Source organism: Perna viridis, chromosome 11 (assembly GCF_037379345.1).
Source record: "Perna viridis isolate PV_CMFRI_1.1 ecotype Kerala chromosome 11, ASM3737934v1, whole genome shotgun sequence".
NCBI classification, from domain to species: Eukaryota; Metazoa; Mollusca; class Bivalvia; order Mytilida; family Mytilidae; genus Perna; species Perna viridis.
This window is the reverse complement of record NC_142455.1, coordinates 26,004,953-26,020,879: the sequence shown is the minus strand read 5'-3', so window position 1 is coordinate 26,020,879 and position 15,927 is coordinate 26,004,953. Positions and strand designations below refer to the sequence as shown.

At 34.7% G+C, this 15,927-nt stretch overlaps 1 protein-coding gene across 1 annotated transcript in view; it reads left to right on the top strand.

The window, feature by feature from the left end:
- Positions 1-15,927, top strand: part of LOC148603520 (uncharacterized) — a 94,007-nt gene that overhangs the window by 31,754 nt on the left and 46,326 nt on the right. The window contains exons 34-46 of the mRNA XM_088551444.1: positions 1,056-1,191; positions 2,449-2,529; positions 3,239-3,519; positions 4,134-4,293; positions 4,509-4,559; positions 5,507-6,304; positions 6,922-7,542; positions 8,160-9,290; positions 9,894-10,421; positions 11,172-11,987; positions 12,138-12,734; positions 14,290-14,594; positions 15,445-15,580. Coding sequence (XP_088407570.1) covers positions 1,056-1,191; positions 2,449-2,529; positions 3,239-3,519; positions 4,134-4,293; positions 4,509-4,559; positions 5,507-6,304; positions 6,922-7,542; positions 8,160-9,290; positions 9,894-10,421; positions 11,172-11,987; positions 12,138-12,734; positions 14,290-14,594; positions 15,445-15,580 — 5,641 coding nt within the window. The remainder of the gene's footprint in view (positions 1-1,055; positions 1,192-2,448; positions 2,530-3,238; positions 3,520-4,133; positions 4,294-4,508; positions 4,560-5,506; positions 6,305-6,921; positions 7,543-8,159; positions 9,291-9,893; positions 10,422-11,171; positions 11,988-12,137; positions 12,735-14,289; positions 14,595-15,444; positions 15,581-15,927) is intronic.

The window sequence follows — 15,927 nt, the reverse complement described above, 5'->3', positions numbered from 1 at the left end:
GGTCTGAGTAAACTCAAAATATATTCATATTAAACTCAAAATATTTTCTAGAATATTAAAACTATATAAAAAAAAACAGATTCATGAATATGAGCCACATTAAAGGTTAATTTTCAATTAGATTATTGTCAATCATCTTAAAGAATGAATTCCCAAATATCGTTAATTAAAAAATCAAATTTCATTAGTTTAAACAGAATCTGATATTTGTGACTCAAACTTTTGAAGCTGAAACAACTACTGAAACATGGTCAGCAAAACACAAACAAAAAGAATAAACACCATACCATATACAATCTTTTTGAACCAGATTATCTCATATTAATGAAAACACAGTTCATGCTGTTCATTTTAAAGACACATATGTTTCAATGCAAACAAAAATGCTAAGCAGTATTATTTTTATGGGTTATTTATATTATGCTTTGACTGAAAAATATAATAATATGAGTAACCTTCTGATGAGAGGCTACTCCTAAAACATGCGTACAGCATATACCAAAATTTACAATGTATACCTGATTGGTATTGTTTTTTTATTTTGATTGTAATGATATTATTTTAAAAGTAAAAATAAAACAGTAACATTTAGACATTGAAAAGTAATTTATCAATTTTATTTGGCCTTATTTGAATGTGGGAAAAATGAATGTACTAGTAATATAAATAATATTCTTCTGTTTTCACAATTTCAAATCTTCAGAATATCTCCGGGAAAGACAAGTTTTTTTTAGCTTATTCAGAGTTTTGTTTTGCAGGTTTCCATATATTAAAATCTTTTTCTTCCTTTCCTTACGTAAAAATTAATGAAAACTTGCTGCATAATTGGTAGATGTGAGAGGTGGCGCTGTCAGATGGATGAATATCTTGCCCATTATACTAAAATATTTTGAAATTATGAAAGGCCTAAAAGTTATTGATAACATGTTAAAAAGCTGAAGTTTTAAAAGCATAAAAATATACTTCTTAGGTAGACCATCATAGAGAGCTAGGCAAGATTAAGGAAGAAATATGTTTAACCTAGTATAAGTAACTGTATTTATATTAAATTTCAGATTTTCAGTGGAGATGAACAAGTAATATTTGAAGCTGGAACAATAGCAGTGGGACTTGTTATTGAAGTTCTCAACAAAGTAGACATTGTTAAAGATTATCAACTAGATCTTGAAGTCAGAGCTTGTTTCACTACAGGTATAAGTAATTTTCCATGGGGAAAACAATATGAATTTTTTAATATTTTCAAACATGGTTATAAAAACATAACTGCATGATTTTCACAGAAGAATGCAGTAATTAAAGGATCCAAGAAAAATCAAAATAATATATTTCAAGGTTAAAGATAAGCAAGGGGAAACAGGCACACACAACAATGATCATGAAATAAAAAAAAGTACTAAAAGATAGCCGACGCAGTAAAATTTTACTTCTAAATTTCTACATTTTTTTCAAGAAAATAACATGACACGCAATTTCAAATTTTCGATATAGTTTTTTCGAATGCAATTTCAAATTTTCTATACCATTTTTTTTAACGCCACTAAGTTATAAGTATTTTGCTAATCGGGAAAGAGATTTGCTATCAGGTAACTTGTGTTTCCAAGGAAAAGCGTCCTTAAGGTCAAAGGGTAAAAAGCTAATCTATACCAACTGCGTCGGAAAAACACAAAGAAACAAAAGTAAATGGGAAACCCAGACTCCACTAAAGTGATTGTCCTCTGCTTTTCTAGAAACACCTACAAGGTTGTTTATAAAATGTTACATATGAGTAGACGAAAAAAGGACAGAAAGTATATGACACGTTGAACAAATTGATTCTCATTGTGCAGTTTGAATACCTGAGGGAAAAGGTTTCCAGGATAGCAACATAATATGATTTTTATTATAGTTTAATAATATAATTTTATTAGTATTTGTCCTTTTCATGCATCATGATATATTTATATACTATTTCTTGCATTGTCACACTTTTTACAACAAAATGCTATTTTTGCTTTATTCTTTGTCCTCCCATTTTCAGTATTGTTTAACCATAACAACAGTTGAAATATTTTACTTCAAATATTGAAATTAACAACCTTGTCAGTTGGTTGGAGTGGCCATTTGAAATATCAATTTCATTGAATGTACGTTTCAAAAATGAAATGGAATAAATCCTTTTTAGATTTTATGTGCTTGGAATTTTAGATAAAACAAACATGACTGACAAGAACTTTTAGCAAGTATTAAGTTAAAAGTTCCAATTGAAAAAAAATTAGATTGAAGACCCCAACCTTTCTTGTTAATTAGAAAGCTTGATAGAATCAACTAACGTACAGAAATTGCTGAAAAATATAAGGATACGATTTTAAAATTTATATCTCAGACATGAAACAAGACTTTCGTTATGCAAAATGTTATTATTTGATATTAATTATCAATCATTTTTATAATGATAACACTTTTTTCTAGGCACCACTACTCCTTTGGTTACAACTTCTGTGGCTACGACTGTTCCAACTACTACAGAAACAACTACAGCAACAACACCAGGTAGTGTGGAATTCATTGAAATATAAGAATCTGAATTTATTACTCTTAATCTTGTATTCAAACCATTTCAGTCATACAGAAGTAGAATAACTCTAAAATGTGACGACAAAGAATCATTGAATTTTTTCTTACATTTCAAACCATGACTGCCATACCAATCTTTACAACCTTGCAATAGGGTTATTATTAGTCAATATTTGTTAACTAGAATCAATATTACATCTTTCAATAGTATAGTCAAATCTGAATAAAATAGCTATTATCACATGGGCAAAACTGCTCATAACAGTATTTAAATATGATAATGAGTTTCGTTTGGTCTACTGTTGACATCATGAATGAAAATATAGTAAAATTGCTTCAGTAAATTTCTGGCTATTTCTTAAATAACTTTATATTGAGATTTCACACATATTTTTGGTGTGCCAAAATTGTATTTTTAAGTTTTCAATACACATTCATGGTTTTCATTTGATATTCAAATTTTAAGTTGAAAATTTATATTTCAATTTTTTGTTTATTTGAATGGTCCATAGAAGCAACAGAAATGGATACATCACAATATATCTGTTTCAGAACTTAAAAATATTCTTTATGGAGCATCATAATAAACTGTATGTATTATGAACATGCTTGAATATACAATTTATGTATACAGTGCTATATGTAATATCAGTCTCAAAAGCGTTACTTCTATCTAATGATTCAGCTGTGTGTGAGAACCCAGTAACCTTTGACTTCAGCAAGAAAGATGACAAGGATCTTGAAGTATCTGTGACGAACAACAAACCCGGAGAAGAAGTTTTGAACGCTTTTGAAGGTTCAAGTCAGTCTTGGGAACCAAATGAGGGTGGAAGTGTTATAGAATACACTGTCAATGGCAATAACAATCCAGTGGCGTTTGTTGATCTTTCATTGAATGTTGTAAACATCGAAAAGATTACTTATACTCTAATTGATGAAAATGACCAAATTGTATCAGAAAATACAGTAAGTCTAGTATTGATATATTAATCTGCTATTGATTGAAGCCTTTAGAATATAAGCTGTATATACTAAAGTGTGCTTGCCCATTAGTCCACGTCATTTAGTCTTCTTGATATTTTTTTTTTAAACTGCTTTGAGAATTTAATTGGTTGAAGTTAAATAAAGATTGGTTATTTTTCTTTAATATGATTTGTTTTAATAGTTTTTGACAGAAATATTGCTGTTGACTTCTTTGAGTTGAAATGTTTTGTAATTAGATATGTTTTGATATACTTTTAATTTATTTTTTTTTGGAGTGATTGATTGAGATGGAATTACAATTTTCTGGTGGAATCTTGTTTATTCTTAACATTTAGCAATGAATCTTGTCTATTATATGTTAGGATGCTTTTAAAGTTGGCATTAATGTCTCTTTGCTCAGTAAGTTGTCTTATCGGGCTGTCCCTTTGATTTATACAGGTGTATAAACAATGTAATTTTAGATGTGTTTACTTGATTATAGGATTGCAATGATGTGCTATTCTTTTGTAATAATTTATAGAATTAATATTTTTGTTTTCACTGGATTTTAAAAAAGAGAGAACTACTTCTTTTAACAAGTGTATGTTTCATTGTAGAAAACATTTGAAGGCAAAACAACATCAGAAACCTTCACTCAGAATCTCTATATGAAAGAAGCCACTACATTGCGTTTAACTGTTAAACCCAAGATTAATACATCATCTCCACCAAGTATTAGCAGTCTTTTCTTCAGAGTTTGTTACACACCTGGAACAGGTAAGCCTTAGTTTTCTTTATGTGTAAGTTAAAACTACTAAAGATAATGAACATTTTTTTTGGGTTAATTCAACGATAATTAACAATATATATATCTTCAGTTCTGTATGAAATATTTTTTATTGCAAATTAATGGTATTGTTTTCCTATTTTCTTTAACTTTCCATGTTAATAGTTTAGCAGTTTTTAATTGAAACTTTTTTGTTTAATTCAAGCACCTACCCCAGTATCAACAGCTTCAACTACTGCTGGAACAACCACATTAGGTAAGACACACTGAATGCATAAAAGAAAGATCTTAATTAAAGGAAAACATTCCCATTATTTCCCCATTGTGAGGAAATGATTGATGTTGATTTTATGTTGTATTACTCGAACCAAGGGCGCTCTTTCAGGGTATTACATGCGTCATAATTGAAACAGATATGAAGATAGAAACTAGAATAAATAGATATTTGTACAGTACAAATTGAAATAAATGCAAAAAAAAAAAAAAACAGTTGTATAAATATTGCAAATTTTGGTATGCTCTACACATGTTTTACGGGAGTAATATTTCATCAGCAACATTAGAATTTAATAATAAGGAAGGTCATGATTTAAAAATAAATTTTATATGAACGGTACCCAGATACGAAACTGTCGAAGTAGGAAGCAGTACAAATAAAAATCAAGCAAATCCAAGAAATCAATTTAGGTCAAAGGAGCTACAATAGTGTAGCCCCGTGTGTAATACAATAAACAAAGAATGAAGCAGGTATTGGTTTATGAGATAGGAATTTTTGGTATATAGTATATGATATATAATTCAGATCATACAAGTCCGAGTGCTGGGTTGGTGAATACCCTGCCAATTAAATATGATGTCATTGTTTTTAGACTACTGATTGCAAAATTTTGATCTTCTAAAATAGTCTGTTTGATTAGCATATTTACTTTGTTTATAGTACAAGAAACTGGTAAAATGTACATTATTTGACTTTTCATTGAAAACTTTTATGTATTCTGGATTTTAAAGTTAAGTCAAAACAAATCCCATGAATGCATTCCTTCTTTTAAATCTTTTTAAGAAGAAAGGGAATCACAATCAATCATCTTCTGAAAACAAAAATATATTTTGACAAAATAATAAGCCAAATAATAATGATATGTAAAAATTTATAAGATGCAGGGTGAGCTAAACTTTAAAGTTAATCATAAACAATATTTCAAGGAACAACGCTAAGTACAACACCACCTCCACCAGCCCCACCATCCTCGGTCAGTACTCCCTCAGAAACCACACAGACAACAGCAAGCCAAACAACATTAGGTACTACTACTCCACCTACCACACAAGGTACAACATCAGGTACCACTGCTCCACCAACCACACCAGTTACTACTTCTGGTACAACTGTAAGTCAAACCACATCAGGAACAACTACCGGTACAACTGCTAGTCAGACAACGTCTGGTACCACTGCTCCACCAACCACTCAAGGCACTACATCTGGTACGACAGTAAGCCAAAGCACATCGGGAACCACTACAGGTACAACTTCTAGTCAGACAACTTCCGGTACCACTATGCCACCAACCACCCAAGGCACTACATCTGGTACGACAGCAAGCCAAACCACATCAGGAACCACTACTGGTACAACTGCTAGTCAGACAACGTCTGGTACCACTGCTCCACCAACCACCCAAGGCACTACATCTGGTACGACAGTGAGCCAAAGCACATCGGGAACCACTACAGGTACAACTTCTAGTCAGACAACGTCCGGTACCACTGCTCCACCAACCACCCAAGGCACTACATCTGGTACGACAGCCAGCCAAACCACATCAGGAACCACTACTGGTACAACAGTTAGCCAGACAACTTCTGGTAGCCCTGCTCCACCATCAACTACTCAAGTAACTACATCTGTTACAACAGTAAGTCAGACAACATCTGGCACCACTGCTCCACCAACTGGCCAAACACCCACAGGAACTACTACAATTGGAACACAATCTACAGGTACTTTAGCTTACTGCTTTGTTTTCAATTTAATTTAAATGTTAAATTGAAACTTAGTTTTTATTAAATTTCCGGTTCCACCTCTGTTACAACTCCAGTAACTGGTCAAATGCTTACAGTAACAGTTATTGTACCAACACGATCAGCAGGTTAATTGTCTTAAACTGTGAAATAAAATTGGCGGAAAAATGTTCATACATGACATAATTAAGTTGTTGCAGAAATATAAATGATTCAACCATCTGGTAAACAAATATTTTTCTCATACTTTGGTTGATATTCAAGAGCGACTTAATAGTATATTCAATATTTTGCTTTAGCACCCAGGTTTGATAATGGATAGAAAATATGTTAAAATATAGAATTCGTCACGTACTCTATTTCTTAATTGTGTAACCTAACATCTCCAACTTAAACTAAACTTAGACCACAATCAAAACCTACAAAAATCGGGGTTTTTTTTTGTTTTGTTTTTTTTTGTTTTTTGTTTGTTTTTAAAAAAACATTTGATTTTCTTTTTGTTTTATTTTCGTTCTCACACAAGGCATTTGAATTTGGGCGAAATAATTGTTCAAACATTTATTTATAGTTTAAAATCTGAATATTTTTTTCTTTAGAATCAACAACAGGACAAACAACTCCTGCACCTCCAACCGAAACAACTACCAGTCAGACAACGTCTGGTACCACTGCTCCACCAACCACCCAAGGCACTACATCTGGTACAACAGTGAGCCAAAGCACATCGGGAACCACTACAGGTACAACTTCTAGTCAGACAACGTCCGGTACCACTGCTCCACCAACCACGCAAGGCACCACATCTGGTACGACAGCCAGCCAAACCACATCAGGAACCACTACTGGTACAACTGCTAGTCAGACAACGTCTGGTACCACTGCTCCACCAACCACGCAAGGCACTACATCTGGTACAACAGCCAGCCAAACCACATCAGGAACCACTACTGGTACAACTGCTAGTCAGACAACGTCTGGTACCACTGCTCCACCAACCACGCAAGGCACTACATCTGGTACAACAGCCAGCCAAACCACATCAGGAACCACTACTGGTACAACAGTTAGCCAGACAACTTCTGGTAGCCCTGCTCCACCATCAACTACTCAAGTAACTACATCTGTTACAACAGTAAGTCAGACAACATCTGGCACCACTGCTCCACCAACTGGCCAAACACCCACAGGAACTACTACAATTGGAACACAATCTACAGGTACTTTAGCTTACTGCTTTGTTTTCAATTTAATTTAAATGTTAAATTGAAACTTAGTTTTTATTAAATTTCCGGTTCCACCTCTGTTACAACTCCAGTAACTGGTCAAATGCTTACAGTAACAGTTATTGTACCAACACGATCAGCAGGTTAATTGTCTTAAACTGTGAAATAAAATTGGCGGAAAAATGTTCATACATGACATAATTAAGTTGTTGCAGAAATATAAATGATTCAACCATCTGGTAAACAAATATTTTTCTCATACTTTGGTTGATATTCAAGAGCGACTTAATAGTATATTCAATATTTTGCTTTAGCACCCAGGTTTGATAATGGATAGAAAATATGTTAAAATATAGAATTCGTCACGTACTCTATTTCTTAATTGTTGAACCTAACATCTCCAACTTAAACTAAACTTAGACCACAATCAAAACCTACAAAAATCGGGGGTTTTTTTTGTTTTGTTTTTTTTTGTTTTTTGTTTGTTTTTAAAAAAACATTTGATTTTCTTTTTGTTTTATTTTCGTTCTCACACAAGGCATTTGAATTTGGGCGAAATAATTGTTCAAACATTTATTTATAGTTTAAAATCTGAATATTTTTTTCTTTAGAATCAACAACAGGACAAACAACTCCTGCACCTCCAACCGAAACAACTACCAGTCAGACAACGTCTGGTACCACTGCTCCACCAACCACCCAAGGCACTACATCTGGTACAACAGTGAGCCAAAGCACATCGGGAACCACTACAGGTACAACTTCTAGTCAGACAACCTCCGGTACCACTGCTCCACCAACCACGCAAGGCACCACATCTGGTACGACAGCCAGCCAAACCACATCAGGAACCACTACTGGTACAACTGCTAGTCAGACAACGTCTGGTACCACTGCTCCACCAACCACGCAAGGCACTACATCTGGTACAACAGCCAGCCAAACCACATCAGGAACCACTACTGGTACAACTAGTCAGACAACCTCCGGTACCACTACTCCACCAACCACCCAAGGCACAACATCTGTTACGACAGTGAGCCAAACCACTACAGGTACAACTTCTAGTCAGACAACCACCGGTACCACTGCTCCACCAACCACGCAAGGCACAACATCTGGTACGACAGCCAGCCAAACCACATCAGGAACCACTACTGGTACAACTGCTAGTCAGACAACGTCTGGTACCACTGCTCCACCAACCACCCAAGGCACTACATCTGGTACGACAGCCAGCCAAAGCACATCGGGAACCACTACAGGTACAACTTCTAGTCAGACAACCACCGGTACCACTGCTCCACCAACCACGCAAGGCACTACATCTGGTACAACAGCCAGCCAAACCACATCAGGAACCACTACTGGTACAACTGCTAGTCAGACAACGTCTGGTACCCCTGCTCCACCAACCACGCAAGGCACTACATCTGGTACGACAGTGAGCCAAAGCACATTGGAAACCACTACTGGTACAACTTCTAGTCAGACAACTTCCGGTACCACTGTTCCATCAACCACGCAAGGCACTACATCTGGTACGACAGCCAGCCAAACCACATCAGGAACCACTACTGGTACAACAGTTAGCCAGACAACTTCTGGTAGCCCTGCTCCACCATCAACTACTCAAGTAACTACATCTGTTACAACAGTAAGTCAGACAACATCTGGCACCACTGCTCCACCAACTGGCCAAACACCCACAGGAACTACTACAATTGGAACACAATCTACAGGTACTTTAGCTTACTGCTTTGTTTTCAATTTAATTTAAATGTTAAATTGAAACTTAGTTTTTATTAAATTTCCGGCACCACCTCTGTTACAACTCCAGTAACTGGTCAAATGCTTACAGTAACAGTTATTGTACCAACACGATCAGCAGGTTAATTGTCTTAAACTGTGAAATAAAACTGGCGGAAATATGTTCATACATGACATAATTAAGTTGTTGCAGAAATATAAATGATTCAACCATCTGGTAAACAAATATTTTTCTCATATTTTGGTTGATATTCAAGAGTGACTTAATAGTATATTCAGTATTTTGCTTTAGCACCCAGGTTTGGTAATGGATAGAAAATATGTTAAAATATAGAATTCGTCACGTACTCTATTTCTTAATTGTGTAACCTAACATCTCCAACTTAAACTAAACTTAGACCACAATCAAAACCTACAAAAATCGGGTTTTTTTTGTTTTGTTTTTTTTGTTTTTAAAAAGCCATTTGATTTTCTTTTTGTTTTATTTTCGTTCTCACACAAGGCATTTGAATCTGGGCGAAATGATTGTTCAAACACTTATTTATAGTTCAAAATATGAATATTTTTTTCTTTAGAATCAACAACAGGACAAACAACTCCTGCACCTCCAACCGAAACAACTACCAGTCAGACAACGTCTGGTACCACTGCTCCACCAACCACCCAAGGCACTACATCTGGTACAACAGTGAGCCAAAGCACATCGGGAACCACTACAGGTACAACTTCTAGTCAGACAACCTCCGGTACCACTGCTCCACCAACCACGCAAGGCATTACATCTGGTACGACAGCCAGCCAAACCACATCAGGAACCACTACTGGTACAACAGCCAGTCAGACAACATCAGGAACCACTGCTCCACCAACCACGCAAGGCACAACATCTGGTACTACAGCCAGCCAAACCACATCAGGAACCACTTCAGGTACAACTTCTAGTCAGACAACCTCCGGTACCACTGCTCCACCAACCACGCAAGGTACTACACCTGGTACAACGGTCAGCCAAACTACATCAAGTACTCCTGCTCCATCAACCACACAAGGTACTACATCTGGAACAACGGCTATTCAGACAACATCAGAAACACAATCAACAGGTAAGTTGTCATAAATTTATTGTGAACATTTTGTAAATTATGTTGAATAAAATCAAAGTTGTAGATCTGTGTTAAAAGCATTAATTACTCCTTGAAATCTTTTTAGACATTATGTGTTCATATGATAATATCGTATGTGTCTATATGATATTTAAATCCACCAAAAGGGAAATAAAATTGGCAGAAAAAATATTCATTCATGACTTAGTTAAGTTATTGCAAAATTATAACTTTTCAATCAGTTGTAAAATAAACAATTTTCCCCATATTTTGATATTCAGGAGCTACTTTTCAGCATTCTTAGTATTTTGCTTTAGCACTCAGGTTTATTAATGGAAAGTGTTAAAATATAGATTTTGTCGCATTTAACAATGTCTATCGTGCCCGTTTAACTTAATATCACCATCTTAAATTTAAGTCAGTATTAGTCGGAAGCAGTTTTTTCTCCAAGTGTTGGTGTGTGTTTTTTGACTTGTGTTTTGTTTGTTTAGAAGCTGGGAAGGCTGTAAAAATACAATGTTTTTCCTTCGATACACCTGAAGACCATTTCTTGTGTTAGAGCACAATCAATATAACAAAAGTTGTTCTTTCTTCTGTTTTTTTTATTTTTTTAAAAGTCATGTGATTTACGTTTTTGATTCTTTTACAGTTTCTGATTTTTTTTACTCTTACATTAGGCAATTGAATCTAGGCCATTTGATTGTTCAAACATTAATAAACAGTGCCAAATCTGCATATTAATTTCATTAGAATTAACAACAGGACAAACAACTCCACCTTCATTTCCAACAGGATCAACCATTAGCCAAACCACTCCTGGATCAACCATCAGCCAGACCACATCAGGTACAACTGCTCCACCAACAACACAAAGTACTACATCTGCTACAACAGCCAGCCAAACCACATTAGGTACCACTGCTGGAACACCTGCTAGTCAGACCACATCAAGTACCACTGCTCCACCAACCACACAGAGTACTACATCTGGAATAACGACTAGTCTGACAACTTCAAGAACCACTTCAGGCACAACTGCTAGTCAGACCACATCAGGTACCACTTCTCCACCAACCACACAAAGTACTACATCTGGTACAACAGCGAGCCAAACTACATTAGGTACCACTGCTGGAACAACAGCTGGTCAGACCACATCAGGTACCACTTCTCCACCAACCACACAAGGTACTACATCTGGAACAACAGCTAGGCAGACCACATCAGGTACTCCTGCTTCACCAACCACACAAAGTACTACATCTGGAACAACGACTAGTCTGACAACTTCAGGCACAACTGCTAGTCAGACCACATCAGGTACCACTTCTCCATCAGCCACACAAAGTACTACATCTGGTACAACAGCAAGTCAAACCACATTAGGTACCACTGCTGGAACAACAGCTAGTCAGACGACTTCTGGTACTCCTGCTCCACCAACCACACAAGGTACTACATCTGGTACAACAGCAAGTCAGTCCACACCAGGCACTACCTCTGCTACGACTCCAGTAACTGGTCAAACGCCGACAGTCACAGTCACTGTACCAACACAGTCAACAGGTAAATTGTCACAAAGTTATTATGAATATTGTGTTCATTGTGCCGGATAATATAGTTTGAAATCAAAGTTGTTTCTGAGATGTCGTGCACAAATTGCATCTTGAAATGGCCTGAAAATGTTCATGCATAACTGAATATTAATTTCTTTAGAGTCAACAACAGGACAAACAACTCCAACTGCACCTCCAACAGGATCAACCACTAGTCAGACTACCTCTGGATCAACTGCCAGTCAGACAACACCAGGTACAACTGCTCCACCAACAACACAAGGTACTACATCTGGTACAACAGCCAGCCAAACCACATCAGGTATAACTGCTGGAACAACTGCTGGTCAGACGACTTCAGGTACCACTGCTCCACCAACCACTCAAGGTACCTCATCTGTTTCAACAGCCAGCCAGACTACATCAGGTACTCCTGCTCCATCAACCACACAAGGTACTACATCTGGTACAACAGCAAGCCAGACTACATCAGGTACCACTGCTGGTACAACAGCAAGTCAGACCACTTTAAGTACTCCTGCTTCACCAACCACTCAGGGTACAACATCAGGAAGTACAGTTAGCCAGACAGTTTCAGGTACTTCTGCTCCTCCAACCACACAAGGTACTACATCTGGAACCACAGTTAGCCTAACTACATCAGGTACTCCGGCTCCACCAACCACACAGGGCACTACTTCTGGAACAACTATCAGTCAAACTGCAACAGGTACAACTGTTCCATCAACTACTCAAGGTACGACCTCAAGTTTTAACTTCAGGTCAACATATTCTGAAGATGAAAGTTTGATTGAATGTATTTCCGTGTTTAGAGAAAAAAAACACACGGATTTGAAATTTTATTTTGTCTGTTAATTTCCTTACTAGAGAGTTGTGTATTGCATGTCAACAGAACAACTTTGCATTATGGAGTATTATTGGTGAACAGAATAAATAACCCCTGTATAATTTAGGTCATTAGTCAGACTTGTCTGACTTGAATTATATCTTTATACATTATTTGCAATAGCACATGATACAATAACCATAAAATATCGAGGTTTCTTCGTTTTACTTACAGTTGAATTAATTCTCGATGCTGAATTTATGTTCCTATTTTCATATTTACTCGATATGGTTTTAAGTTATTTTTTGGTCTTGAACTCTTATATTTTGGTTTTTAAGCTACTGATAAGAGGTTACTCCTTGAAAGTGATGTACAGCATACCATGTTTTACAATATTTATTTGCTTGTTATTTTTGTATGCAAAAGATTTTAAAGAAGTCGAGGTCATTCTTACTTTAGATATATATATATATATATATCATATTTTCATGTAAAAAACTATTTCGTACGAGTTACATTTATATCTATTCAAGGATTTTTTTCATATATGAGTTGGTATCATGATTCTAATCTTTAATCAGTATATGAGATTTTAATTTGCCCAATCGATTTAAAAAATACATTTGGGAAATTTAATATGGCATTACCGTTTCGAGATTTTTTTACTATTTTTAGTCAATGTTTGATCAATAGTTTGAATCTTCTTTAATAATGTTTATTGCATGTTAATTATATCTCACATAGTAAATAGAGGCTTATTTTTCTCTAGTTTTGCAAATCTTATTCTGCTATCAAAGACCAACTACTTGTGATAATACGTATGAAGATTGTTTTCTTTCAGCTTTTATATCCACTCTTTTTCAAGAAATGCATTATTTTTATGTTGAAATAAAATTTAAATTCAGAACTGCCCAAAGAGCATAAATTATCATCAGAAATAAAGACGAGAACTATTTTTCTAAAATGTTTAATCTTACGTGGAAAATAAAAAATGCATTGAAAATTGTTTGGGTTTTTTTTTTTGTTTTGTTTTGTTTTTTTGTTTTTTGGTTATTTTTGTTTGTTTTTTGTCTGATTATTTTTTTTTCATGAGCTGGCAAATGATGGCAAAAAAATCTAGTGCTTGTGTGTGCATGCGTGTTTGATAGACTCTATAATGGTCATGTTACTACAACCAATTATCGAACCTATTCCCTGTCTGTTAACCCTCCATCTTTAGGTGGACAAAATCAATGAAAACTTCAGAATCTTTTACATATAAATATAAGATTTGTAGAATATTTTTTTCTTAAAATTACTATATTATCTGTGAAAAATGTTCTAAATAATTGAAATCTTACATACAAAATTTGGTAAATTAATATCTCACACAAGACAGGGTCAATTTTGGACAATATCCCACAATATAACACGTTCCTTAGGTTAACCGGTATGATAATCTTATTTTGTTTCTTTTACATTAAAGTGCAAACAACCACACCTGTGTCCAATGTTTGTACCAATGATGAGGGTATGCAGAATCCAGTTTTTACACCAGTTGTGATAGTCAATGGAAATAAAAATAGTGAAGCATTGCGTCCAGACTCAGGAATTGAATCTGAACCTCTGATTGTAACAACTAATACTGTCAAAATAGAAATAGGATTTGAAACAGAAACAGAACTTGGTTCTACTAAATTTTTGCACCCAGAAGATAATAATGTTGGAACTTTTACAATTTCGTTGGTTATCGAAGAAGGCAAACCTCCAGTTGAATACAAAAATGGTCAGGCAAGTATTAAAATGAACGATTTTATTAACTTAAGACAGAATGTGCTGTTTTAAATTAAAAGTTAACCAAAAAAAAAACACTTAATCATTCTGACATCTCTCTCAAATGTCCATGTTAATGTGATGAACATTTTGTTGTTCAAACATTTTGAACGAAGAGAGCAATTTTTTTTCAAATATATATGGGGTTGTCATACTTACAAAGTCTATCACATTGACGAAATGTGATGACATTTTTCAAAGCTTACACAATAAATTAGTAGTGGAATAAACGGAAAATAATACTTTTCAGTAATGATTTTAATGTAAGTTGTTACAAAGTCAATAAAAATGTCTTTAAACTATGGAAAACTTTTATTAAGGTCACATGACCATTCTGTACCTTTCTGTTTTGGTATAGCTGGAAGTTTCATTTTGGATTTGAGTTTTTTCCGTCCAAACAAAATTGATCATACAAACTGGCTTGTTGACGTTAATAACTGTTTAAAACAGATGTCAAGGCAATTACTCTCTTTATATTTTCAATGATAGCTGTATAATAAATAGGTTATAATACAGTATAGTGTACATTACATGTACTTATCCTTATTGTACCCATATTAAAAAATTGCAGCATGTCTGCTCGACCAATACAGTTTTCCATTGTGATAAAGATTTAAATAAATGTGCAATATTGTAGTGTTTTGTACACTAAAGTGTGTATTATAGTGTTTTGTACACTAAAGTGTATATTATATTGTTTTGTACACTAAAGTGTATATTATAGTGTTTTGTACACTAAAGTGTATATTATTATTTATAAGGAAGTTGTCTACGTTTATATTTACTTACATGTCATCTTAATAAATAGGTATTCAATGGGGATGAAGAAGTCATATTTGATTTTAACACACGTGCTGTTGGAATAGTTATTGAAGTGCTGAGCAAGAAAGATGCAACAAAGGATTACTCATTAGATGTTGAAGTTAGAGCATGCTTTACAACAGGTAATAACTCCTTTTTAATGCAAATACAAATGGGTATCTGCTGTTATATCAAATTCGACCCTTCAAATAAACTATTCGAATCAGTATGTATAGTCTCTAATATTTTTTGTTTTAAAATGTATGTTGATTTGCCAACTAAACGTTTTTGGCAGAACATCAACGCATAACATGGAAACATGGATGCAAAATGGAGCAAAGTGTGTAAAGTCTGCCAAATTAGACAAACACACTTGATTTTATTGCATTTCTTTTAGCAGGAGATTCTATCCGAATATTCCAATCATAAAAGCCTATTATATCAAGACGTTTTTTGACAAATTTTTTTTTTTTTTTTAGCACGTGGCCCA